The 25,036-nt window shown below is 50.8% G+C and overlaps 10 protein-coding genes across 10 annotated transcripts; 6 read left to right on the forward strand and 4 right to left on the reverse strand.

Annotated features, from left to right (window-relative positions):
- Positions 1-1,794: 1,794 nt before the first annotated feature.
- N7498_006601 (aldehyde dehydrogenase family protein) lies at positions 1,795-3,417 on the reverse strand (the record flags this gene model as incomplete). The annotated part of the gene is made up of 3 exons (XM_058453663.1): positions 1,795-2,975; positions 3,036-3,235; positions 3,290-3,417. 3 exons carry the CDS (start codon positions 3,415-3,417, stop codon positions 1,795-1,797), a joined length of 1,509 nt encoding a protein of 502 aa, XP_058307854.1.
- Positions 3,418-3,921: 504 nt separating this feature from the next.
- N7498_006602 (EVE domain-containing protein) lies at positions 3,922-5,386 on the reverse strand (the record flags this gene model as incomplete). The annotated part of the gene is made up of 6 exons (XM_058453664.1): positions 3,922-4,190; positions 4,243-4,359; positions 4,413-4,430; positions 4,483-4,995; positions 5,057-5,174; positions 5,267-5,386. 6 exons carry the CDS (start codon positions 5,384-5,386, stop codon positions 3,922-3,924), a joined length of 1,155 nt encoding a protein of 384 aa, XP_058307855.1.
- Positions 5,387-6,580: 1,194 nt separating this feature from the next.
- N7498_006603 (peroxiredoxin) lies at positions 6,581-7,337 on the forward strand (the record flags this gene model as incomplete). Its single annotated transcript, XM_058453665.1, has 2 exons — positions 6,581-6,600; positions 6,692-7,337. The coding sequence occupies 2 exons, from the start codon at positions 6,581-6,583 to the stop codon at positions 7,335-7,337; spliced, it is 666 nt and encodes a 221-aa protein (XP_058307856.1).
- Positions 7,338-8,218: 881 nt separating this feature from the next.
- On the forward strand, positions 8,219-10,882 carry N7498_006604 (putative regulatory protein Ral2; the record flags this gene model as incomplete). The annotated part of the gene is made up of 1 exon (XM_058453666.1): positions 8,219-10,882. One exon carries the CDS (start codon positions 8,219-8,221, stop codon positions 10,880-10,882), a length of 2,664 nt encoding a protein of 887 aa, XP_058307857.1.
- A 383-nt stretch (positions 10,883-11,265) lies between these two features.
- On the reverse strand, positions 11,266-11,743 carry N7498_006605 (uncharacterized protein; the record flags this gene model as incomplete). The annotated part of the gene is made up of 3 exons (XM_058453667.1): positions 11,266-11,333; positions 11,436-11,500; positions 11,604-11,743. The coding sequence occupies 3 exons, from the start codon at positions 11,741-11,743 to the stop codon at positions 11,266-11,268; spliced, it is 273 nt and encodes a 90-aa protein (XP_058307858.1).
- Positions 11,744-12,137: 394 nt separating this feature from the next.
- On the reverse strand, positions 12,138-14,330 carry N7498_006606 (putative GPI-anchored cell surface glycoprotein; the record flags this gene model as incomplete). The annotated part of the gene is made up of 1 exon (XM_058453668.1): positions 12,138-14,330. The coding sequence occupies one exon, from the start codon at positions 14,328-14,330 to the stop codon at positions 12,138-12,140; it is 2,193 nt and encodes a 730-aa protein (XP_058307859.1).
- A 467-nt stretch (positions 14,331-14,797) lies between these two features.
- Positions 14,798-16,003, forward strand: N7498_006607 (putative oligosaccharyltransferase subunit ribophorin II). Its single transcript, XM_058453669.1, has 4 exons — positions 14,798-15,007; positions 15,068-15,266; positions 15,318-15,602; positions 15,654-16,003. The coding sequence occupies exons 1-4, from the start codon at positions 14,862-14,864 to the stop codon at positions 15,891-15,893; spliced, it is 870 nt and encodes a 289-aa protein (XP_058307860.1). The 5' UTR covers positions 14,798-14,861; the 3' UTR covers positions 15,894-16,003.
- A 521-nt stretch (positions 16,004-16,524) lies between these two features.
- On the forward strand, positions 16,525-17,312 carry N7498_006608 (uncharacterized protein; the record flags this gene model as incomplete). The annotated part of the gene is made up of 2 exons (XM_058453670.1): positions 16,525-16,824; positions 16,930-17,312. Exons 1-2 carry the CDS (start codon positions 16,581-16,583, stop codon positions 17,310-17,312), a joined length of 627 nt encoding a protein of 208 aa, XP_058307861.1. The 5' UTR covers positions 16,525-16,580.
- Positions 17,313-17,859: 547 nt separating this feature from the next.
- N7498_006609 (FMN-binding negative transcriptional regulator) lies at positions 17,860-18,707 on the forward strand (the record flags this gene model as incomplete). Its single annotated transcript, XM_058453671.1, has 3 exons — positions 17,860-18,198; positions 18,251-18,356; positions 18,436-18,707. Coding segments are annotated over 3 exons (717 nt in total), but the record flags the coding sequence as incomplete, so codon positions are not given.
- Positions 18,708-19,358: 651 nt separating this feature from the next.
- On the forward strand, positions 19,359-20,273 carry N7498_006610 (uncharacterized protein; the record flags this gene model as incomplete). The annotated part of the gene is made up of 7 exons (XM_058453672.1): positions 19,359-19,379; positions 19,435-19,500; positions 19,556-19,621; positions 19,696-19,807; positions 19,885-19,976; positions 20,030-20,117; positions 20,167-20,273. 7 exons carry the CDS (start codon positions 19,359-19,361, stop codon positions 20,271-20,273), a joined length of 552 nt encoding a protein of 183 aa, XP_058307863.1.
- Between the last annotated feature and the right edge of the window lie 4,763 nt (positions 20,274-25,036).

The following is a 25,036-nucleotide window of genomic DNA, read 5'->3' on the forward strand; positions in this document are numbered from 1 at the left end:
CCCCCCGCGAACTGGTATGACGAGATAGGTGTGTAGGACAAGTTATGATATGGGCGTCATGGCGTACATTCTCTGTGCATCCAGGATGCATGGGGTATCAGGAACTATCAATGCCGTGCAGATACACAAGCACCTTAACCTAGGTAAAGCATTTCCACGATGAATCCCTAGCTGGGATTTCACACTGACCGTGCTTGTCGTTTAAACCCTAACCAGTCACAACCCAGACCGCACAATATACACCTACCAGACCAGCCTCTAACGAGAGACATGATTATATTCACACCCGACGTGGAAAAACAACCACCCTGGACACTGAATACTATCACACCGGTTCCCTCAAACCTTCACATGACCCGCTCTGCATGCATCTGCAAGAGATTCATGTACATATGGACGTGCGTGCTGGCGCTAATACCGACACCCCAACAAATTTCGTGCCTAACTCCCGACCTGCTCACCCATTGGGCACAATTACCAGGCCCACCCACCAATAACAAAATAGCATCCGTGGGAAATGAGCGAATTGTCATGTCATATCAACCTTTTGTTTGCTGGACTGTAACCAAGTCGCGGAAGATGGTAGATAGTTACGTAGATTTACACCTCCAGTCTCGTCCAACAAAGTTCCAAGAAAAGCGGAAAAATTAAAAATTAAAAATTGAATAAAAAAAGGTAAGAAATGGTGCGGCCCATTCACAATTTACCGCTCTGTTGAGGCTTGAGAGTATTCGTGTCGTGCACGCTGTCCAATCACCAGGCGAATCTCCCGACTCGGCCACGTACATGCTCTTGAAACTGTATGCATCTCATCACTTCCCGAGTGCGTGCTCGTGCTCGTGCTCGTGCTCGTGCTCTGGCGCTGGCCTCGGGAGTTTGGCTGTGTTGGCGAGGCTTGCATGCATACTGCACTGTTGTTCATTATTCCAAATGGTTAGGATAAGGTTGTGGTCGTGTAGGATGGGATGATATTGGGCATCAAAGCATCACCCTGTTCATGGTGCCGCTCCGATGGGAACTAGAACATGACCGTGCTGGGAGCTACGTCAATGTCCGAAGTATTAAATCGGGTGTTTCGAGAGTTTGGTTTTCTTGCCTGTCGCCCGGTTGTACGGAGTTACTAGGTTCTGCGTGCTGATGGCGCTAGAGAGACTTTCCCATTGTTGGTATCGGGGGTTTGCGGGATTGGTGATTGGGTGTTCGACCTGCATTCGACCTGCTTTTTTTTGCTGGCCATTGGTGGACCGAGGACCGAGTATGAAACTTGGGATGCATATGATTACGTTACAAAGTTATGAGGATCGTGAAGGCGAGGTCCCCCCTGGGCACGAGTGTGGTCGTAGGTGAGACGTGGACGAAACAAGACATATCTACTCAGCCAGGAGAGGTAGTCGGACTAAGGTTAGAGTGACCTGGTGGATCGTAAGTGGTAGATACATTGGGATCATGTTTTCCGATTCAACATTTGGATACATTCCTTGAGGTAGATCTCTAATGGCCCTACTGGCCGTACCAGAGTATGTGAAGTACTTCACCCATGGCTTGAGATCGGAGGATGCGAGGATAGCACTAGAGACGCATTGACTACAGCATTGGAGCCCTGAACTAACAGTGATTCCGGGCAGGTGATGCGGTTACCTAGGTAGATAGATAATTTATACCTCCTAGGCAGGTGACAGATGATGCCCTAGTCTACGGTTCATCGAATAAAACAATCGCTTCAAATTTTAGCGGTCATCAAAACATAATTTTCATCTAGTACATGATGCCCCAATCAATGGTCGGCGTCCCAATTTACAGACGGCTACCCATGTTGACATGAACGGCCTTGACCTGGGAGTACGCGTCAAGGCCAGCCTCGCCGAGCTCACGGCCGATACCGCTCTGCTTGACACCACCGAAAGGCACGCGGAAATCGCTGTCGTTGCTGCTGTTAATCCACACCATACCGGCCTCGATATCCGAGGCGACGCGGTGGGCACGCTCAATGTCGCGGGTGAACAGGGCAGCACCAAGACCGTAGGTGGTGTCGTTGGCACGGGTGACGGCTTCGTCCTCGGTCTTGAAGCTAGCGATGACGACGAAGGGACCGAAGACCTCCTCGCGGTAAATGCGCATGTTGTCCTTGACGTTGGTGAAGATGGTGGGGGCGATGAAGAAGCCCTTGCCGTCGCCGACGTTCTTGTACGGCTCGCCACCAGCCGCAAGAGTCGCGCCCTCGGACTTGCCGGCCTCGATGTATGACAGCACCCGGTCGTACTGCGCCTTGGTAACCTGCGGGCCCTGGAAGGTGTCGTCGTGGAAGGGATCGCCGACCTTGCTGGTCTCCTTGACAACCTGCTTGAAGAGTTCCACGAACTTGTCGTACACGGAGTCGTGCACCAGAATACGGGAGGTGGATGTGCACACCTGTCCCTGGTTGTACATGATGCCGATGTGGGCCCACTTGGCGGCCTGCTCGATGTCGGCATCCTCAAACACAAGCAGGGGGGACTTGCCGCCGGTCTCTAGAGTGATGTTCTTGAGGGTACCAGCGGCCATCTTCATGATCTCACGGCCGGTGTTGGTCGATCCGGTGAAGGCGACCTTGTCGACGTCGGGATGCTGGACCAACGCGGAACCAGCCACGCGGCCGTGGCCGTTCAGGATGTTAACGACACCGGGAGGGAAACCGGCCTCCTTGATCAGGTTGGCCATGTACAGAATGCTGAGCGGGGTCTGCTCGGCGGGCTTCAGAACGATGGTGTTACCGCAGGCGAGCGCAGGACCCAGTTTCCAGGCGGCCATGGCCAGAGGGAAGTTCCAGGGGATGATCTGACCAACCACACCAATGGGCTGGCGGAGAGTGTAGGCGAACTTTTGGGGAGTAGTGCCAATGGTCTGGCCCATAACCTTGTCGGCCCAGCCGGCATAGTACCGGAGGCAAGAGGTGACCTCACCGAGATCGTCGTTCAAAGAAACGGAGTACGGCTTGCCTATAAATAGTCTATCAGCTCCATATACCCTTCTGCAGCCGCTGCAGGAACGTTACTGACCGTTGTCCCAGGTCTCGATGGTGGCGAGGGTCTCCTTGTGCTGCTCGATCAGGTCGGCCAGCTTGAGCATCAGAGCACCGCGGTCGGTCGCGGGCAGACCCTTCCATGACGGGTCCTTGAGCGCCTTGCGTGCGGCCGCAACGGCAATGTTCACGTCTTCCTCTCCAGCGGCGTACACGGAAGCGATTTCCGTCTCGGTCCTTCACGGACAGTATTAGAAACGAGCAATACAGGAAACAAAGGGTATCACACACGAAGGGTTTATGGAGGCGAATTTCTCGCCAGACTTGGACGCCACGAACTCGTTGTTGATGAAGAGGCCGATGGGCTGGGTGTATGTGCGCCCGTTGGGGGCAGTCAATTGCACCGAGAGGTTAGACATGGTGGCGGAGCTGTGGAATTGACGACCGGTAATAGATGGATAGCGTAGGGACCGAAAGATAAAGCTAAGCATCGCTTGAGATGCAAAGAGGACGAGGTCTTTTTAAGGGACCTTTCCTCCCCGCGCGATAACAGATAAGCAGTTCCCACCAGTCGGTTGCACTTGCTCTTCGCGGGTAATAGGACACAACGTTGGATCGTCTTGCTCCATCCGTCCTCCTAACGTATTCCGGTTGGCCGCACTCGCCGGGTACCCCTCATACCCACACCCGAGGTCCTTCTTCGCGATTTTGGCCGACTCGGGTTACAAAGTACCCTCTACATCAAAGTTTGGACCTCAATGCCTTGCAGATACATGACAGCGATCGGCAGTAAAACTACCCGAAGCTACTCTACGAGGACAAGATGTAGTTCAACCTGTTCACGCCTATCACCCGCAACGCCACCGTGATTATGCTTGGTGATATAGTACACTGATGAATAATGAAAATCCCTCGACCAAAGCTTAAACCTTGGACCCGTGTGGATCCTCGCCCGCCAGCTCCAAGATGTACCGCCATTGTTCCGGGGTCACCTTTGAAACACTCAGCCGTGACATCTTGAGGGTTTGCAGATTCTCGAGCGGCTTGCCCGCCTGGCCGTTGGCCTTCAGGTCAGCTAGGGTAACCTGTTTCTTGAGCTTGTGACGAAATTCGACATGCACGACAACCCACTTGGGGCTATCCCGGCTGGATTTGGGGTCGTAATAGGGATGCTTAGGGTCAAAGGCCGCTTCTGTACAAGTGATTAGCTATAAGGTTGTGGTCAAAAAGGAGATGTGTCTAACCGTCAGGCGAATGCTCCTGCACGATCTCCATAATACCAACTACTCCCGGGACCTTGCAGTTAGAGTGGTAGAAGAATGCATAGTCTCCTTTCTTCATATCCCGCATGATATTGCGTGCTGTTCGGTTGTAAGTCAGCTAGCCGTGTCACTAGATACCGGTATAGTCTTACCAACAGGGTTGCGAACTCCTATCAAAACATTAGTATAAACTCCACAGCGAAACGGCAGAAGCAAACATACCGTCCCAGGGCTCCGGCTCCTTCGCAGCAGCCAAGTCGTCAATCGAGAACTTAACATCAACGCCCTTCTCAAGACGCGACTCGGGCTCTGCCTTCATGAGCCAGTAGGAACGGCCGGCTTCCTCCTTGGGCTCGATCTTCGTTGCGGGTGCGGGCTGCGGCTCAACACTGTCGGCGGTTCCATCAAGAGCTAAGCTCTTGCGTGGTCGTCCGCGGCCCTTCTTGGGGCTGGAGACATCGGGAGTCTCGTCAGCCGGCAGGCTCTTGCGAGGCCGTCCCCGGCCCTTCTTAGGGGTTGAAGTATCAAGAATTTCCTCAGAGGGCAGGTTCTTGCGAGGCCGTCCCCGGCCTCTGGGGGTTGTTGAGACAGCGGGAGTCTCCTCGACAGGCAGACTCTTACGTGGTCGCCCGCGACCATCTTTCTTAGGGGTTGACGAGTGAATATCGGCAGTTTTATTGACCGGCAGGCTCTTGCTAGTCTGTCCTTGGCCAACCTTTTTCGGAGTCTCTACCTCTAAAAACCAGAGATCAGAAATCAGTACACCGCGATAAGCAATTGTTCAGATGGAACGTACCTGGCTCCTTGTGAGGCCGTCCACGCTTGGGGGTATTACCCGGCTCTGAAGTCGTGGCTTCGGGATTTTTGCGTGGGCGACCGCGCTTTCTCTTGTCACCGGTCTTGGGCATTGCGGCCTGAATCTAGGTTAGCGATCGCTGAGCGGGGGTTCAGAGTGAATTGGGAAACGGGCAAGACCTGAAGATCAAGGCCATGGGGATATGCTTACATCCGATGCTGCTTCAGTGTCGCCAGGTGTTTTGTTTGGCGAGTTGCGTAGTCGCTTGGAGGGCGTTTGCGCCACTCCATCAATCATCGTCGCGCCTGTGGACTTGCGCTTGGGTGGCATTTGGCCTTAAGGCAAGACAAGAAGGGATGAAACCTTCAAGTCGCGGATTTTGGGAAGTTCGACAACCTTGAAGTGAGAGAAATGAAAGATCCAAAAGCTTGCGAAGCTTCTCTTTGTTGTAGCTGGACGCGACGGTGGGTCTGGTTCACGTGACGCAACTTGATCTACGTGATCTTCTCGTGCAACATCCCTTTTTTTTCGCCCTGCTACACTGGTCAAATCATCGATGATGCATTGCGGTAACCATTCTTAGTCTACAGAGGCAACTACTGACCAATACCAACGAGATATGTCCGGAGGCCTAATCATTCATCTCCTTCCTCTATTCTTAGTAATTCCTAGGCCCTTTTTCGAGGAAAAAAGATTCGTTGCCCCTCGGTAACGCTGTGAAGGTTGCGCGTGCTTCTCAAACACGTCTTCTCGTCTTGCTCTCTCTTCGCCTCCCCACCATCATCCCTTCTCTCCACCATCGTCTAGATGTGACCAAGAATCATGTACTCTTGCCCCCACCGTGTGGGTGGGTCCCTGCACTTCCATTCCACATCATTTTGATCAGGCCACAAGGTGCACAAGGAGCAGCGATTCCATTGGGAGTGCCAGTGGCACTGTCCGAAACCCGTACGGGATCTGCAGTGATACTGGGTTACTAATGCCGACAAAGGGGACGCCCGGAAATTACGCCATCCCGCCGAATCTCCATTGGTTCCGGCTGGGGGATTATCGGCCGGCTTGACATCAATACAAATGGCTCGGCCGGTAGATTCAGCTAAAGTAGTACCCATTATACTATCGGGTAGAGACAGTGTGTAAAATTCCAATGAGGTGTAAGTAGAGATAGAGTATAGAGAGACGGGGAGAGGTGTATAGGTGGTGCCGCGGAGGGTCAAACCCAAACCAAACCACGAGGAACCCCAAACCCACGCAAACCGACGCTAGGTCGCCCTGTCGGGCTTCAAACTGGAGCCGAGTGGAATCAGGAACACCAAAACACGAACCAGCCCACTTGATGGGCCCAATCAGTGACATTCTGCCCCGGGCGGTGGGCAATTGCGTGATAATGGCAAGGCCGGATGAGGTAAGTTATTGAGCTCGTCGCAAGCAGGAGGGGCTCCCTGGGCTATTATTTAGGTCCCCATTCCCCTCCTTGGCCTCTGCTCACCTTCTGTTTCCTATATATCCTTGACATCAATCACAATGGCTGAACGCGCTGCTCCGTACGTGTCCCGCTACACACGCTCACAAACTCGCAAGAGCTTGGAACTTCCCCGACATACCTGCCCCCAGATTACTGACTACTCTATCCAGTCTCCGCCTGGGGTCTACTGCCCCCAACTTCGATGCCGAGACCTCCAACGGTCCCATCAACTTCCACAACTTCATCGGTGACAAGTGGACCATCCTTTTCTCCCACCCCGATGACTTCACTCCCATCTGTACCACTGAGCTGGGCGCTTTCGCCAAGCTCGAGCCCGAGTTCACCGCGCGCGGTGTCCAGCTCATCGGTCTGAGCGCCAACCACGTCGAGTCCCACCACCGCTGGATCAAGGATATCGACGAGGTTACCGGCTCCAACCTCAAGTTCCCCATCATCTCCGACCCCGAGCGCAAGGTCGCCTACGCCTACGACATGGTCGACTATCAGGACACCACCAACGTCGACTCCAAGGGCATGGCTCTGACTATCCGCTCCGTCTTCATCATCGACCCCTCCAAGAAGATCCGTCTGATTATGACCTACCCCGCCTCCACCGGCCGTAACACCGCCGAGGTCCTGCGTGTCATCGACGCTCTGCAGACCACTGAGAAGCACGGTGTTACCTGCCCCATCAACTGGCTCCCCGGTGACGACGTTGTCATCCCTCCTCCCGTCTCCACTGAGGATGCCAGGAGGAAGTTCGGCGAGATCCGTGAGGTCAAGCCTTACCTCCGCTTCACTAAGGCTCCCCAATAAAGAATGGGCTTTACGATGTGATGTGAAAAATAAAAAGAATTTATGTATAGTTCTGGCCTGGGTAGCCTATACGATACCAATATGATATGCTTTACCCGCCATTTTATACAGCGTAGATGTATGATCAAACTTGTATTTTTCCGGGTTGAGTATCCTCTGTGGCTTACGATCCTTCGACGTACGTTAATCGGAACGATTTGTCTTGTAAAAGGCATCTCAAATGAGATATGCGTTGGCTATCTTGAAGGGTTCTTTAGGTCAGATCCACTTATCTTCGTTCTCCTTACTGGATGCGTGATTACTCCGAAGTAAATTGACTCGTTGTTGATAAGATACCCAGAAAGTTCAGCATGGCCGAAGTAAGGGGCTACTGACATAAGTCTAAAATCCAAATCTATCGCATCGTCTCTATCGACGGCGATAGTATTCTACATTAACTCAAGTCAGGGGTCAAAGTATACCAGCGCGGTCCCATCCGGCCCCCAACCCCACTCTGGAAAAAGGTAGAGACCGCCTTTTTTGTGCCGAGCCAACGTTGACTCTCTGTCACTTTCTCTCCACCTTGTGACGCACCGATTCTCCCCTAGACTCGATCTCGGTGCTAGACAGACGGCCTCCTCCGCGCCATTCAACGGCGGCCTCGAGACGGCGAGGACAAGAAAAACCCACCCCCTGTTCCTGAATCCAGCCCCACAGAACCACGATCCGAGCCGCAGCGGTACTTACGAGCGGGCACGAGAGATTCCGACCGTTACACACCTTCAACCCGCAGGCTCTGCATATGCGCGTCTGACATCGACCAGGTGAATCTGAGAGTAGAGCACAACACAGACGAACGATTTTGGTGAACACGGTGCGGAGTTCCCAAGACGCACGCCATGATGTCGAGGAGCCAGTCAAGTCTGGGGTACCTAGATGCAGGCCCCCAGGAGCCCTCTGCAGCTGGGTTATCCCCGTCTCTCGGCCAGCAGTCCTCATCCGGACCTATCAACCTGTCCGGCCTGGTGTGCAATGTCCGCCGAACCACTGGCAAGGAGCCTCGCCCCCTAGTTGGGGCCACCACAACGATTTTGGGCGATAAGTTGTATGTCTTTGGAGGCCGGATCCTCTCGCGCAGTAGTCCGCAGTTGACCTCCGACCTATACGAACTGGACTTGATCCGCCGGCACTGGACCAAGATCGAACCGGTCGGAGATATTCCACCGCCGCGGTATTTCCACAGTGTATGCGCTCTAGGAGATAATAAGTTGGTCTGCTATGGTGGCATGTCGCCCGCTCCCGGGACGCCCAAGGACCCGTCAAACCCAAATGGCCCGGAAACTCAGTCGGAGGTCGTGGTCATGTCTGATATTCACATTTTCGACGTTCCGTCGCGCGCGTGGACTCGAGTTGTGGCGCATGAGTCGCCGCAAGGACGATACGCACATTGCGCCACGATTCTTCCGTCCACTGCCTGTTTCACTTCTGCCAGTGCACCGCTGTCGGCCATTCACCATAACCCTGAGTCGAACCCCCATCAAGGCTCTATCGGGGTGGACATTGATGGCTTTGGAGGTGCTGAAATGGTGGTTGTCGGTGGCCAGGACAGCTCAAACCATTACATCGAACAAATTAGCGTCTTTAACCTGCGAAGTCTGAAGTGGACCAACACCAGCCCCCTCGGGCGCAGTTGCGGCGCTTATCGCAGTGTGGTTGCACCTTTGGTTGGCATGGACGTCTCAGAGGTCGGCTCTGCCTCGTCAGACCGGGATACACATGAGCCGGCTGAGCATTCCGAGAAGGCGGGCTGCCCTATGCTGATCTACTCCAACTACAACTTCCTGGATGTCAAGTTAGAGCTGCAGGTGCGCCTGCCGGACGGGCGCCTTGTCGAGAGACCGATGCAGAGTCAAGCATCTCCACCCGGACTGCGCTTCCCCAATGGTGGCATCATTAACGGTCATTTCGTTGTCAGTGGCACTTACCTGACCTCCTCAAAGCAAGAGTATGCACTCTGGGCCCTCGACCTGAAGACTCTGACCTGGGGGCGCATCGATGCCGGCGGTTCTGTATTTGGCCACGGCAGTTGGAATCGCGGCATCCTCTGGCCGCGTCGCAGCTCCTTCGTGATTCTTGGTCACCGGAAGCGAAGCTTGGTGGATGATTACAATCACCGCCGGATCAACTTCTCGCACCTGTGTGTGGTGGAGTTGGAGGCCTTTGGACTCTACAATAACCCGTCGCGCACCGCCGCCACCACAGGATACAAGTCTTATAGTTCCCCCTCGGTGCCCGCATCATTACAACGGAAATTGACCCAATTGACGACGGGCGGGCGACCATTGTCCGCAGCATCCGATGAACTAGGCAGGCTGGCTCTTTCACTGCATGAAATGTCGGATATGGAGTTGCAAGCTCTTGGCGGAGAGCGAATCTCGGTCAATTCCCGCCTGCTTGCCCGGAGATGGGGTCCATACTTCATTCAGCTCCTCCGCGAGTCTTCAGAAACCGGCATCGCAGACGGTGCCACGCTTCGTCCTGGTCAAATGCAACCTAGCCGCAACTCAAGTATCACAATTACCCCTTTGGCCGGACAGAACAGCAATTATTCCAATGCGACAACATCAGTGAACCCTGCTGTCCCGTCAAAGGCTCTACTTGAAAACCTTGAGGCGCCCTCTGCTCACGGCCTCACTCCGACTGCTCGACCTCGCGTGCTCTACCTCCCTCACACCATCTTAACGGTTCAGGTGTTGGTCCAATTCCTGTACACGTCAGCCCTTCCTCCCCCGGGCTCCTCCCTCTGCACCCCGCAAATTCTCTGCTCCCTCCTCCAGCTAGCGCGGCCGTACCAAGTGGACGGCCTGTTGGAAGCAACCGTGGAACGATTGCATCAGGTTCTTGATGGACGAAACGCCGCCGCCGTTTTCAACGCAGCTGCAATGGCCGCAGGTGGTGGCCGAGGCACTGGATTTGGTGGTGGTCTAGGCGGCACATTGGAAACCCTCAACGGCGCGCAGTCCGTGGGCAACGACTCCATACCCAGTGCGTCAGAGGGCACAACATCGCAACACAGCGTCCTTCTAGCCTCCGACTCATCCGACACCGAGCACGGAGTCACCGCGCCATCGGCATCCAGCAGCACAGGCGACCTAGCCAATTTCGCCCGCGGTATTCCCTCCCTCCGTATCGATACAAACCTATCCCAGCAACGCAGCCGCTCCCGCGCCAAGGGCGACCGCGAAGACTCCACGAGCAACGCTAGCACCGCAACCTCCGCCTCCAGCGCTGACTTCAGCCAATCGGACTCGGAATTCGTCAGCGACAGTGAAAGCCGCGCCGCCTCGCGGGCCCACCGTCGTCGAGACACCAACTCCCGAGAAATTTGGACCGGCGATCTGAGCAGCGTGATAGGGCTTCAGAAGCGCGGTCTACGCGGGTTGATGGAGGGCCGCCGAATGCGTGAGCGCAGCGTCAAACCAACCAGCACGAGCGGTGGGTCGACATCAGTGCCTCATTCAGCCGGGCCGGGAGATCAACTCCCTATGCAGGGCGTAAGCGTTTGAGTTGGTTGATTAGTTTTGACGTTTCGGTGGAGCCATGCATTTTATATTTCCCTTCATTTCTTGCCTTCGTCCACATATCTTTGGGGCTATAAACATCTTATTGCTTTTGTATGCCAGCAGGCTGGTGAGATGGGATGGTTAGGGTCTATAAAAGGAACGATAATTATGTTGATATTTTGTGCTTTTCTTTTTAATTTGCGCTTGGAGTGGATGCTAGTCCCTTTGCACAATTATAGAAATTCTTTTCCTTTCCCAGGAATGGAATGAATGCAATGCTGTCAAGAATAAATGGTTTCAAGTAATGTACAAGCCTGGTGCGTTCCACCAAGAGTCTGCCTGTCTCCGTAGATTACCGCAATAGGCATACCGACCTCCATGCCCTGCTAGGATGAGGAAGAGGGCTCCTCCTTCTTTTGCAGCGTCAGCTTCTTCACGCTCTTATTTCCATAAACTATCGCAGACCATGTTAGCAAGCAGAACGTACCCCAAGCTTCCTTATACGCCTAGTGTACTCGGAACTCAAAACAAGACAGCACAAAAGGAGAAAACTTACTCCGCTCATACAAAATCCAGGAAGTGTACATCACAATGGGCAGCGCCACAATCGCGCTCGTCCATCTAGGAAACCCATCAGCACAGCCCAACGAACCCATCTCTAGATCCAAGCAGAAGGCAAAGTGTTGACTTCAGCTGCTGCTCGATCAGGGGAAACGATACATACTTCCGCACAGCAGACTTATACTCCGTCGTCTGCCGAATATCGACCGGCCCCTTCGGAGGCACCGGCCTAGGCGCGCGCGCCGCCTGCTGTTGAGGCAATGGGCGGGGGATGTACGGTTCAGATGGTGCCTTGGGCGACATTTTGTATTGAGTTGAATCCGGAGATCCAGGGTTGAGACGAATGTGTTTTGCTTGGGAGAAAAGACGGAGGTCGGGCGGAGATTTGGTGCCTAAGGCAGAAATATTCACTCGTCCCGTGAAGTTGCATTTTGGTTGATGTAGATATAAAGCCTACAAGACTACAAGCAGGAAGATGATGAGAATAGTTGGTATTGGTAATTGGTCACAGGATCGATATGTCATATGGGACAGATCATACTCAAAACACCACGCTATGCGAGTTCCTCTCTTCGTAAACGTTTTCATCTTCATCAGTGCGGTTGAAGCCGACAGACTCCCTCGCCGGAACAGGTTTGCCTCCTCGTATACATATATCGGCGTCGGTGGCGGATGGGCTTTGAGTGCTGTTGTGAAGTTAAACAGCTCGGGCACGACCACGACCACGGACACGGACATGGACACGGCCACGGCCACGGCCTCGGGCTGCGCGGGCACTGCCTCGTCCTCCATGGCTGCCGGGATCAGTACTGGTGCCAGCAGTAGTATCATTTCCAGTTGCAGTTGCAGTTACAGTTGCAGCGCCGCGACCATGGCCTCGGGAAACACGAGTGCCACGAGCGCCACGGGTCCCTCGGGTGCCGCCAGCACCACGGGGAGCGGCGCGAGAGACGCCACGACCACGGCCAGTTGGGAAAGTGATCTTGGTGGACGGCTCAGCGGCACGAACAAGGCCGGCAGTGTCATTGGACGTGGCAGGGGCAGACTTCTCATGAACAGACTTCTTCGACGCAGGCTTCTCGGCCTCCACCTCGTCGGAAATGAGCTCGGCCTTGCGTTTCTTCTCCTTTGCGATGGTAGACTGCTTCTTCGTGGTCTTATGTGGGGTCTTTCTCATCGTCTCATCGAATGATTCATCCGAAGTGCGCTGGATTTCTTCCGCGGTGGCGGGCTTCAGCTTCAACGTGAGGCGCTGGAACACGGGTTTGGTGGTGGCGGAGGAAGAGGGCTTGGCGGACGTCTTGGAAGTGGTCGTAGGATTGGCCTTCGTGAAGGTCTTCGCAGAGGTCTTCGGAATGCCCTTTGAAACGGTCTTTGGGCCAGTCTTGGCGGAGATTTTAGAACCGCTCTTAGAGGAGGACCCCGCAGAAGGTTTAGAAGCCGTCTTAGGAGCAGACTTGGGAGCGGTCTTAGAAGCGGTCTTTGGGGCCACCTTTGTAGCCGCCTTGGAGGACGTCTTCACACGAGCTTTTTCCTCGGCGACATCTTCCTGCTTAAACTGGGCCTCCCCGTCGAACGGGATGTTGCGGTCACCCATGAGCGGAGGGAAACCGAGGGCGGTGTCGTCTTCAACTTGCTGGTCGGAACGCGAGCGCACAGGTGGGTAGGGAAGCGCATCGTCCCCGTAGGTGTGGGGAGAACGGTAGGGGCTATGATCGGTAGGTGTCAAAATAATCTCCTCGCCACTGTCATTGACACGGCCGGTCTTCACCCAGCCATCGGTGTCAATACTCGGAGGGGTGGACTTCTTGAACTTCATGGTGATCTTGGCTGGGGCAGGCTTCGCAGCCTTCACAGGCTTGACAGGTTTGGCAGCCTTCACAGACTTTACAGGTTTGGCAGCCTTCGCAGGCTTGACGGGTTTGGCGGCCTTGACTGGCTTGACACGCTTGTCGTTCTTCATGCCATCGGCCTCTGGGGCCTTGGCCTCGTCACCTTGGACACCTTGAGCGGCTTTGGCCTCGGTCTCTGCCCAGTACTCACGCGCATCAGCAATGACCTTGTCTGGATCATCCTTAATCTTGAATTCGTCACTCAGGGCTTCCGAAGTTAGCAGGTACAGGTTGTGAAAAGCTTCTTCGTCATCGATCTCGATTCCCAAGAGCTCGGGCTTCTTTTGGACTTCCTTTCCTTTGTTCACGGAATTGGCCTTGGCGATCTCCTTGGAAGCAATAGAGGCCTGTTGGTTGTCTTTCTGGACCTTTTGCGGGGCTTGCTTCTGATGCGGTGCCGGAAGAGCAGCCTTCCTCTTATGGAGCTTCAGATGGGACACTTGGGATTCCATCAATCGCTCTGTCGGCTTGCGGACACGACTTGAGGTCCTGGTCCCCAGGGAGGAAGCATTGGTGGGAGAAGTCCGGCCGGCCATGTCTTCTTCGTATCCGAGTCCCAGGTACTGTTCAAGTGTCCAACCTGTCTCGGCAAAGTCGTCTTCTGAGAAATGATCTTGTGGTGTCTCGATCGCTGCTGAGCGACGAGTTCGTCGACTGCTTTTATTCGAGTTCGGGGTCTCCACGGCCGGCGTGTAAACAGTTGAAAGTCGGGAGGGACGAGCTTGGAAAGTTCGACGACGACTTAATGGGGTATCCGGAGAGCCATTCCCGTGTCTGAGGTCTGTTGAGGAGGTTTTGGAGGGGGTTTTGGAGTCGTAAAAACGAATGTTGAATGAAGAGTCGGGAGGGTCGGTGGAGGAGAGATCGAGGGATTTGGAGGATTGGGGACTGGGATTTGAAGACTTGGAGGCCGGGACACGGGAGGACCGCCGTGAGGGAGTTAACATGGTGCTATTGAGGCGTCCCGGCATTGATTTACGATAGCCTTTAGGTGGCATTGTGAAGGTGCCTGGTTCAGTTCCAAGTGATTGTCAGTGGTGAAACGCAACGTGAATAGTTTCAATAGCGAGGGATCAATATAGGGAATGAGGAACAATAGGAGGCAGAAAAGCTGTCTATAGCATTCAGCAATAAAAAAAAGCCAGAAGTGGCCAGGCGTCGAACAAGGAGCGCAGATCATGGGATCCGACGTCAGAATAGTCGAGGTAGGGCACCGGGGATTTAGGGCCTGGCGAGGCAGCGACACTCACGAGTTAGGGCTCGACCACCGGGAATATATAGCCTTCTATTGTCCAGGGCACTGCTGCCTGGGTTCTGCTGGTATTGAGGCAGCGGCCAGGCCTGGAGCGGCGACTCGTCATGCGGAGAAGGTGAAGTCTGAGCAGAAAAGAAATTAGGGCTAAGTCGATCGGCGCTTATCGGCTTCATCGCCCTTCCGCCTTATTCTGCTACGCCTCCCCGATCAACTACGTCTTCTTTGCGACTCCCCATTTTCCAATTGGGTTTTGGTTTTTTTGCTTGCTTTCAAGATGCATCTGTGGCAGGCCACTCTTCCCTTCTGTCTGCTGGCTTCAGCTGCTCTGCCCGCGGCCGCTGCGTCCGGTTGGGGCTTTACTGATGCCACCGTGGCAGTTCAACCCAAGGGCGCTGGAATCAACGGCGGATTCAAGGAACAGTGGGTTTTTTTGGGATTCTTGACTTGAAATGATTCAAAGCTCACAGAGAATTCCTCTAGGTTCTCTTCCTCTAAGCCGCTGTCCAAAGCCGTCTCGCTCTCCGGTGCCGATACATTGCGCGTCACCTTGACCACCCAGGAAGGAAGCTCGGCGAAGCGACCACACCAAGCTTTCCTGTTGTTGCAGGATACCCAAACTGGATTGGACATCTCCTATCCCTTCACCGTCAAGGAGAATGGCAAGTCTCGAGTGGAATTGGTATGCGACCCAAGGAAAGTTGTTGCGGGGAAATAGCTAACAGCTGTCTAGACCCAGAGGGAGCTACCGCTTCAATTCCTCCACCACGCCGACCCCATCGATGCCCGTGTGGTTATCGGATCTTTTGGCAGCTCTGAGCCCTATGACAACTCCGTCTTCAAGCTGTCCATTGACCGTGATCTCAACGTGCCCATCCCCACCGTTGAGCCCGCGCGGTACGGCAAGCTGCCTGAGATCCACCATATCTTCAGGGATGCTCCGAGCAACCCGACAATCGTCATCACCCTGGCCTTTGTGGCCATGGTCGGGGCCACCCTCCCGGTTCTGGCTGGCTTGGTAAGCTACCTTGTGTCATATTCTGAAGCCCTGACTAACGTGTCTATCCAGTGGCTCTTGCTCGGCGCCAATGTGAACCACCTTCCCACCGCGTTCAAGTCCGCTCCTCTGCCCCACGCCCTGTTCCTCGGCTCCCTTATTGCCTTTGAGGGTATCTTCTTCCTCTACTACACCTCCTGGAACCTGTTCCAGATCCTGCCCGCTGCGGCGGCCGTTGGCGCGGTCGCATTCTTGAGCGGCAGCCGCGCATTGGGTGAAGTCCAGGGCCGCCGCTTTGCTGGCCTTCGCTAAATGCTCGGGCTTTTCTCATCCCCTCATCTATCCATTTCTTGTTGAGGCTGTCTAGTATAGCTGTCCATGGCCGTCGATCGGTGTGTATCTTATCTTTGATGATATCCGTCTTGTTCCAGAGAATCAAAATTATGAGTCGAATAGTCTGTATAGATTTTCTCTGGGATACAAACCTAACGAGGTATCGGTCACTCATACATCGTCTAAAGCTAATGCCATTGTGCTCTGGGAGGCATGAGGATACGTTGCACCCGCGACTCCCAACATTTCACAGTTCCAGCTCTACTAAGGAGCATAGCAGAGTAAGAATGTCCGTTTAGCAATCTTGTAGTGCTTAGATCTTTCATGACCGTCCTCTAAATCCGTACGATGTTAATCTGTAGATCAGCTGCAGCAGTTACCCAGTAACTTACAGGACAAACAATACCTCCCTGCGACGAATCTAATAACTTCAACTTCCATATTGGAAGAGTAAATGTAGATTCAAATATCAGCTTTGATCCTCCATCACAACAAAGCACTGTATTGACTGATTATATTTTGACGTCACTTGAGTGGTCAGTGACAGCGCAATGACAGCGGGAATGCCAAGTCCCACCTCCGCGCCGTCCCCGATTTCCCGCCGCAAAAGCTTCTCACCAAAACAGATCTTCCCACTCTCCCATTTCCCCACCCTCACTCACTTCGATGGGCTCTTCCGCTTCAAAGCCCGCGAGAGCGGCTGCTGGTGCAGCCAAGCGCCAGTATCCTAAAAGGGCCGCGCCCCCGCCGCGAGCTCCAACAGCACCTCCGAGTGAAACAAAAGCAAAAGCTCCCGAGGGACCAACTCCTCAGCCTGCGCCGTCGCCCCCTCCCTCTCAGCCTCCAAGCTCTGGACCTCAAGGTCCGACATACCACTCTAAGGAACCGCCCTCCGTTACAAGATCCAGCGGTATGCACTCCCTCCTTCCCGTTTCCAGTCCTGCCTTCAATCGAAGGAAAACCCCACTTCCACTTGAGTTTCACAAAACAATACACTAACACTCAACCCCAACAGCAATCGACCTCGACGGCCGCGACCCCGACTTTGCCGCCTCCCTCCGCTCCCTCGGCCCCGTCGACCCCTCTGGCAACTACGCCGGCTCACCAACTTTCAGCCGCGGCCCTATGCAAACCGTCTTCCCAACGGCCTCCAACCCAGCTCTCCTCACAGCCGCCGCACGCGATCGCATCACCAAGGCCGCGCAGCAAGAAATCGACCAGATGGGGCGCCCAGACTTTGCGGGCCGATCATATATGGACGCTTTGATGATCCACCAGGCGCTGACGATGCGCGATGTGCAGAAGATGCCGTCTGTGGAGATCGAGCGAACACTGCACCTTAAGAAGGGGACTATGAATAAGCTTGGTGTGGATGGTTTGATTTCGCGCGCTACGTGAGCTTCTACTTCGGGATGGCATGAGATGATATAGCGGTGCTGGGTCTGCTTTATAGCCTTCCTATGGGTGTCTGGTGCTTGAGGCTGGCATGGCGTCATGTTCTTGGGTTGTATGCATGTTTTTTCTTGTACAACATTGTTTCCTTTTGTTTTGGCTGGTGTGACAAGTGATTATCATCCCTACTCATGATAATATATTAAAATGTGATGCTTTGGCTTGGCTGAAGTATTCTCCATATTTTCGGTCCAATTTCCTCCTTGTACCCTCGATTCCAGATGAGAGCACACCAAGATGTAACGTCGATATTGGGTTTTCTCGTAGCGCCGCAACTAATCTAAATAGAACCAGCGGATATGCAGGAAGATTCATGAGTAGCTGACATTGTCGGGATGCTTTCGAAATCGCGCTGCAAGATACTATGGTGATATCCAGATTGCTGGGGCGATTGATTACAATATGCCCAAGAACTAGAACTAGAAGCTCTCAAACTATTCTAACCCCAAGGTTTTGATCCACCATGAGTCCTTCTATAAACAATTCCATAGATATCAATTCGGACCGTCGAAGTATCAACTTTGATCTGCAGACCACCAAATACAAGATGTATCTGAGAACAGTACACGCCGAGGATGAAATCCAACTCCTCCAACAATTCATACACGACAACCCACTCGGCGTCCTCCCAACAGCCATCAAATCTGACGAACACGTATATATCCAATCCAGCCACATCCCATTCATCCTCGACAGCCCCGATGACAGTGAAAATGGCATCCTACGCGGCCATGTCACAAAGCATAACCCACAAGCCAAAGCCCTAATGGAAGCCCTCGCGCAGAAACGAGCACAAGGCTCAAACACCCTCGAACTCCCCGATGAAGCTCTAGTCCTCTTCAATGGCCCGCACCACCACTATTTCACCCCTAAAATCTACACAGAAACCAAAGCCCGTCTCGGGCAAACTCGTCCCGACGTGGAATTACTCCGCCATGCAGGCCTACGGCAAGATCAGTGTGTACTGCGACTCCAAGGCCGAGGCAACGGGTGCATTTCTGGCTAAGCAGATCGATGATCTGTCGCGGCATGCAGAGACCGAGGTGATGGGTCATACGGTGGAGAGCAGCCTACTGCATGGGCGGTGGAGAGCAGCCTACTGCATGGGCGGTGTATGAGGCGCTGGACTCGTATGTTGAAATGCTGAAGAAGAATATTATTGGAATCGAGGTTCGGGTTGAGCGTTTGCAGGGCAAGTTTAAGATGAGCCAGGAGATGGGAAGGGGTGATCGGGAGGGGGTTGTTAAGGGGGTTGAAGCCCTGGGGACGGAGGTTGGGGAGGGCGTTGCGGCTATGGTTTGCGAGCGAGGTGCGCGAAAGGAGGATCGGCGCGATCGATAGTTTGAATTTTGTTGTACATCACCTTGTAGATCTTTTGCACAGGGAGCCTAGAAGGAATCATGGATCTCGCAATTGTAAACATAGCATGTAGGGAGTAGCAACAGACTGCAAATGGAAACATTATCCTGGCTCATTTCCACTTAACTTTTTTAGCTTAAACTCATCTCCGAGATATCTCTTCGGCCCATCTTCCAAAAATCTAGAAAGAGATTTCCAATAAAAAAGTCAGAGTACATTTCTCTTCGATGTCTGGACCCTTGAAACTGGGGTATATGGGTTCTAATAAGCGCGTATCCATCGATGTTGTACAAAGTTTTGTGCATATAGGTCATCGCACACATGGTGTATCGCACACATCACGTGATTTTATTTTTATTTTGCCCCACTTTTCTGGAAGAACGTAAATCCTTCGTAATTTTGGAATTACCCTTACGGAATTACCCATCCGGACTCTTCCTTCTATAATCCTTCTATAAAACTAGACAACATCTAGTTCTCTTCTTCACTATCCTTCTCTTCTTCACCATCCTCTCTACCATCTCCACCATCTCCAAAACCATCCTCTGAACTAGTAAACAGCTGGTTCTCATCATCTCCATCATCTCCATTATCTCTATTATCTCCATCATCTCCATCATCATCATCATCATCATGGCCCAAGTCAAGAAAAATGTGAGTTTACTAGTTCTGAAGTGGTTTTGGGGCTTTCAAACTGACAGATTTACAGCCAAACTTCCAACGTTACCTTGACCTGTCGAAGGCAGATCTGAAGCTCCCTTCTCTCACTAAAGACGTCAGTTTACTAGTTCCGAACTGGTTTTGGGCTGCAAAGCTAATTGATATTACAGAACAAAGGCTATTGCACCATCGAGGTTGGCGAGAGATACTGTCGAGTTGAAGATTGTGGAAATGCTGTAAGTCTTTTACTTTTACTTCACTTTACTCCTCACTTTGCTCCTTTCTAAACTAGTTGCTAACTACTTTATAGACTCTCTTTACCTCCACCAACAACCTCCGCAAGCACGTTCAGAAGCAGCATCCTGAAGTGTCTCTGACTGGCGAGGAATTTGGTGGTCGCCCTTGCCAAGCTGATGAATTCCGTGCTATCAGAAAGTGCTACAACTAATTAAGAACTAGTTAATTTGGATTTCTGAATAAATTACTAACTAGTTTATAGAGTTTTTCAATGAGATCATGGAGGCCTACGATGAGCGTGAGGCGGCAAAGGAAGAGATTTTGCCTAAGCTTCCTCTCAAGAATGATCGATCGGTAAGTATCGCGATATATTAGTTTCTAACTAGTTCTTCTACTAATATTCTTAGGTGTATATTACCAAAATGCGTCAAGCCGTTCGATCGATGAAGCTTCCTGTGCCTTGTGAGGTTTGCAAAGACACTGATCAACCTAAGCGTGAGTACTCCAGAAATACAAGGTTTAAACCAGTTACTAACTAGTTTAGTCTGCTGCCATAACGAAGTCAAGGGCACTTGTGAGCATTTTGGTCTTTTCACTGACCCTCGCAATCAGCAGGGTCAGGAGTACGTCCTATCAGAGGATGAGGCGTAGGGACTAGTTTGAAACTAGTTTTCCTCGTGGGTTTTGCTTTTTTGCTATCAAGCTTCAAGAACTAGTTTTAACTAGTTCTTTATGGTGTTTTCTATGGTTTTCAATTTGCATTTTTATTTTGAGAACTAGTTTTACCTAGTTCTTTATAGAGTTTTGGAGTTTTGCTTTTTGCATTAAGAACTAAAAAAAAACTAGTTTTAACTAGTTCTTTATGGTGTTTTGCGTGTTTTGTATTTTGCATTTTTGCTTTAAGAACTAGTTTTACCTAGGTTTTAACTAGTTCCCTCTCTTTATCTACTCTAGTTGCGCCGCAACAAGCTACCTTTCTAGTTCTATCTTCGTAACCCTTAGTTCTTGTTCTTTAGTCTCAAGCTCTAACTGCTAGCGCTTTATTTGTCTTTCTTCTCGAGCATCCTCTATCTCCTGGCGTTTTTGCTGAATTTCGAGCTCTCGAAGGTCGCTTAAATGATCACGATTTTGCGAGTTAATCGCTGCTGTACGACGAAGACTAGAACTTATAGATGCACTATAGAAGTAGTTAGTAATTAATTCTTAACTAGTTTGAAACTAGTTAAATATATACCGAGACTGGCTATGTGTAACCCCTCTAGAGCTTAATCGCTGTGGTGTGGCTAATCTCGATCTTGACTGTGGTGTAGCTGACCTTGACCGACGTTCAATATTAAATACGAAGCTAGAAGATGAGGCTTTAAGGAGGATTTAATCGTCAATATCAAACTGAATTCGTTCGTCTCTATAATGAGTGGCTTTCTATTCTGCTTTCTCTCTTTTTCTAGCTTCGCGCTGGAGATTCCTTCCAAAGCGAGCCTCAATATCATTAGCTTGATAGCGGTGATGAATACCGAAAGTATCTCGATTCTCTAATTGATCAAGATCCTATTGATCGAGGTATAACGATCTACAACTAGTTAGTAACTAGTTATAAATTAGTTCGTACTTGATTCTTACTTTGTTATAGCACCTAATAATGAATCATAAGTTCCTAGTGTATAGGACTTATTATGACTTTGCTCAACTGCATTCGTATGAGGCCGGAATCTTGAGAAGAATTCAGGGCGAACACCTAAGTATGCTTTACAAAGCCCTGCTGCAATTACTGGGTGTCTCTTCTGTCGAACCTAGTATTTAAGGTCTGGATCTTACTCTAAAACTAGTTAGCATTTAATTATTAACTAGATTAGAACTAGTTATTTACCTTTAATAAGGTCTAGTAGCCTATAATAATTATCTTCGGTTTAACATAAAAGTAGCCCATTTAGACGCTCGCGACGCTCTATGTGGGAGTTATCTAGTCGATTTGGGTAGATCTTTGATACTGTTCGCATAAAATGGATAGCACAAAAGATCATAATCCGTATAAGGTGCTAGGTTGGAGAACGTTGATTGTTCTCGGTATCTTGGTCCTGAAGGAATGCACCTAAGCCTTTATACTAATTAGTAACTAATTAGTAACTAGTTTCCAATTAGTTCACTTACTAAAGATCTGCTTTAGGTATATATCACCAACAATTGCCTTGATACCTTCCCCATAAAGGTAGTGAAACCTAATAGGTCTCCCTATTGACCTTGACATAAGTTCGAAAACCATCCGGAAGATAAATTTATATCCCGCGGAGTTCTCTTGGTCAGTGAAGACACGACAGAGCGTTATGACTAACCCGGAACTAGTAAGTTATTAGTTCTTAAGTAGTTAATAGCGTCTTTACTTACTTTTACCATAGTCTATAAGCATTGTAGCGAATATTACCTCGTTAATATCTCCTTTCACCCGCTTATAAGATATATTAACCTCGATAGCATCGCGCGTTGCTAGAAATTGAAGCTACTTAGCGAAAGCGCAGAAGACAAAATTCCCTTCTGAAGTTTCATAGATCTCTTGAATATATTCCTAAAGAAAGAATTAGTTCGTAACTAGTTAAGAACTAGCTTTTGACTAGATAGATTACCTTTAGATTAGGTTTGGCCTCTAAATAATGGCGTAGGCTAGCTATACCTTTACTGAGTGGGTAGTTCAGCGCTCGTTGTTTCCAAAGTAATGCCGAAACCTTATTAATCTTAGCAAAGCTAGAATAGATCTATGATAGCGTTTTGCATTTATACTGTTTGCAGAATTCACGAAGCGCAGGGCTACGTAGGAATATGCCTATAAGTAGTTAGTAATTAGTTTATAAGTAGTTTAAAACTAGTTAAATATATAAACATACTTAGCTTAAGGTCTGGGTCTAGATTTTTGCAAATTAGATCAAGGACCTCGCTAGCGATTATCCATAGAGCTTTTGTAGGCGGCGGTGGTGGATAAGAATGCCTTCCACGAGAGTAGAATATTGCGTATAGGTATCTCTTAGGGAGTAGCGGGATAAAAGTCTAGAATATAACGTTATAAGCGCCATAGCTCTGGATTTTACCCTAACCCTAAGGATAAATGACGCCTAAATCTAGTTAGTAACTAGGTCTTAACTAGTTTAGAACTGATTCGTACCGCATAATGGCCTCCTTGAGGCCGCTTGTTCAATCACTCCGCAAGTCAGTGGTCTAGGCTAATAAGTAGAGGCTAGAAGCTTCTATAGAAGTTCTATATTAAGTGATCTCTCTTTTAGGATTAGAGAAGTGTAGAAGTGATCTTGACGGTTCTCTCGTGATGAATTCGCGCAGCTTATATAATAGCTATGCATGCTAGATACGTTCTAATAACTAGTTAGTAACTAATTATTTACTAGTAGTTATAGGACTTACATCGTGATAGTGCTAGCGAAATATAGGTTCACAACCTTGACGAGAGAATTTACACGCGACACCCCGAAGAAACTTCTTCTTGATTGCGTTATATAGCCTAAATAGAGGTTAGTTTAGTTTAGAACTAATTCGGAATTAGTTTACATACCTAATGCTATTACGCTGTAGCTCTCCATTACCCTCCGAAAGCGAGGAATCCGCGATCTCTTGGCGTATGCTTATAATCAGGGTCCATAGATCTTTATCCGCTTTTGTATAGGCTAGATATAAGAGTCTAGGATCAAGAAACTCGCAGCTCTTTATACCGCTACATTTAAAGCGCTTTCGCTCTGTTTGGCAGCCAAGGAATGCAGAGTGTATATTCTTCGTGTCCCCAAAGCCACCTATAGCATATTGTGTCTAATAATTTATTAGTAACTAGTTTATAATTAGTTATAAGCTAGTTTATAACTTACTGATTTCATAATACGTCGTAGCTCCTCTGGTTTATGTTTATCGATACTCACGATATACGCAAACCCATCATCATGAGTTTCGGGATACTCTGGGAGCAAAGGTACGTACTCAATCACAGCAGCTGATATAGCGTGAGTTAGGTGAAAGGTTAAGGGAGTGGGAATATTAGGTGCCTTTGAAATTAGTTAATAATTAATTATAAACTAGTTCGGAAATAAATATGGTGAATATATATTTACCTCGTCTGGGTCAGGAATTGCGGTTTCAAATTCTTGCCCGCTGCCAAACGGGTCGACATAACCGCTTATATCCTCTGTATCGGGCGTAGAATCAAACTATAGAAGCTCAGAGAGTGTACGATCCTCATAAGCCCTCCAGGTATAATCTATAGCGCGTTCCATGGTAGATAGGTTGATAGTTAGAAAGAGTGGGGGAGAAATAAGTGGGATGTGTGGGTAAATTACCGGGTTACCAGGGCATACCCTAGAAATTTACAGGGTTGCGATGAGCACGGGCCATAATTATGGTAAATATCACGTGATGTGTGCGATGACCTCTCGGTCGGTGTGCGATGACCTGGTTCCTCAAAGTTTTGGAGCTCCCTAGTTCATGCCTGACCAGTCAGGCGTACAGGGCTGTAACAGGGCAATGGTCACGATTGACCAGTCGAGCGACAGTCCACGTCAAGTCCCGGGGCAAAAACAAGGCCCCCCACCAGCAGCCAAGCCAAGAATGCCCCATTTCTATAAATACGGCTTCGGTAGACGAATCTGGGAATCTGACACGGCCATGCAGCACAGCCCAGTGGGATCGGGCATTGACGTTCTGACCGTCTTTCAGGTTCCTCTCAAGAGCCTGAAACTTTCGGATGGGCTCCGAACTGTCGCATGCTCGCGTGCTCGTGGCCAATTCAGGAAGTAGCTCCTGATTTGCTTATTTGATCGGATGCACAATGCGGTCGGGTGGGTCTACAGGGCGTAAGTCCGATGATGTCTGTTGGGTCGTTGATCACATCAATAAAGCAACTGTGCTGCCTTCGATCGAGTGAAAAGTGACTGTCGGGGGGCATGAGACAGCTCGCACGCGAGCAATCGGGCAATCGAGCAATCGAGGGGTTTATACGTGAACCGCCAACCGTAGAACTGGGATACGGGTCCGGAAGCAAAATGGAATCCGACAATTCAGAGTCGCACGGGCGATTTGCACGGTGACTGGTTCGCACTGCAACCTTTCCCCGGACTTTCTTGCCAAGTTCGCGAACATAACACGAGGTGCTAGTCACGGTTCCCGGTGGCCCGAGCCCCAAACCCTTTCTTGGCCCTTTTTAGCCCTGTTTGGGGGAATTCGAGGGTTCCTTGAGGACTGAACATGATTTAGGGGAGCGAGGAGCCGAGGGGTCGAAGGGCCGAAGGGCTGCAGGCGCTGGGGGCGATGAGGAAATCTTTCGACATGTCTCAGCATGAATTCCGTCTCCATACTCCCTACTCAGGGCAGTTTGACGATAAGCAGGCAACAGTAAAAGGGGTCCACATCGAGATCGTTCATATGTGGAA

The sequence above is a fragment of the Penicillium cinerascens genome (genome assembly GCF_028974065.1).
Source record: "Penicillium cinerascens strain IBT 15544 chromosome Unknown contig_6_segment0_segment0, whole genome shotgun sequence".
In the NCBI taxonomy this organism is placed as follows: Eukaryota; Fungi; Ascomycota; class Eurotiomycetes; order Eurotiales; family Aspergillaceae; genus Penicillium; species Penicillium cinerascens.

Bases quoted from the DNA above. Each gene is read 5' to 3' on its own strand.
- N7498_006607 (XM_058453669.1), top strand. From the start codon at position 14,862: ATGCATCTGTGGCAGGCCACTCTTCCCTTCTGTCTGCTGGCTTCAGCT. The intron at 15,008-15,067 runs GTGGGTTTTTTT...GAATTCCTCTAG, and splicing joins AACGGCGGATTCAAGGAACA to GTTCTCTTCCTCTAAGCCGC. The intron at 15,603-15,653 runs GTAAGCTACCTT...GTGTCTATCCAG, and splicing joins TCCCGGTTCTGGCTGGCTTG to TGGCTCTTGCTCGGCGCCAA.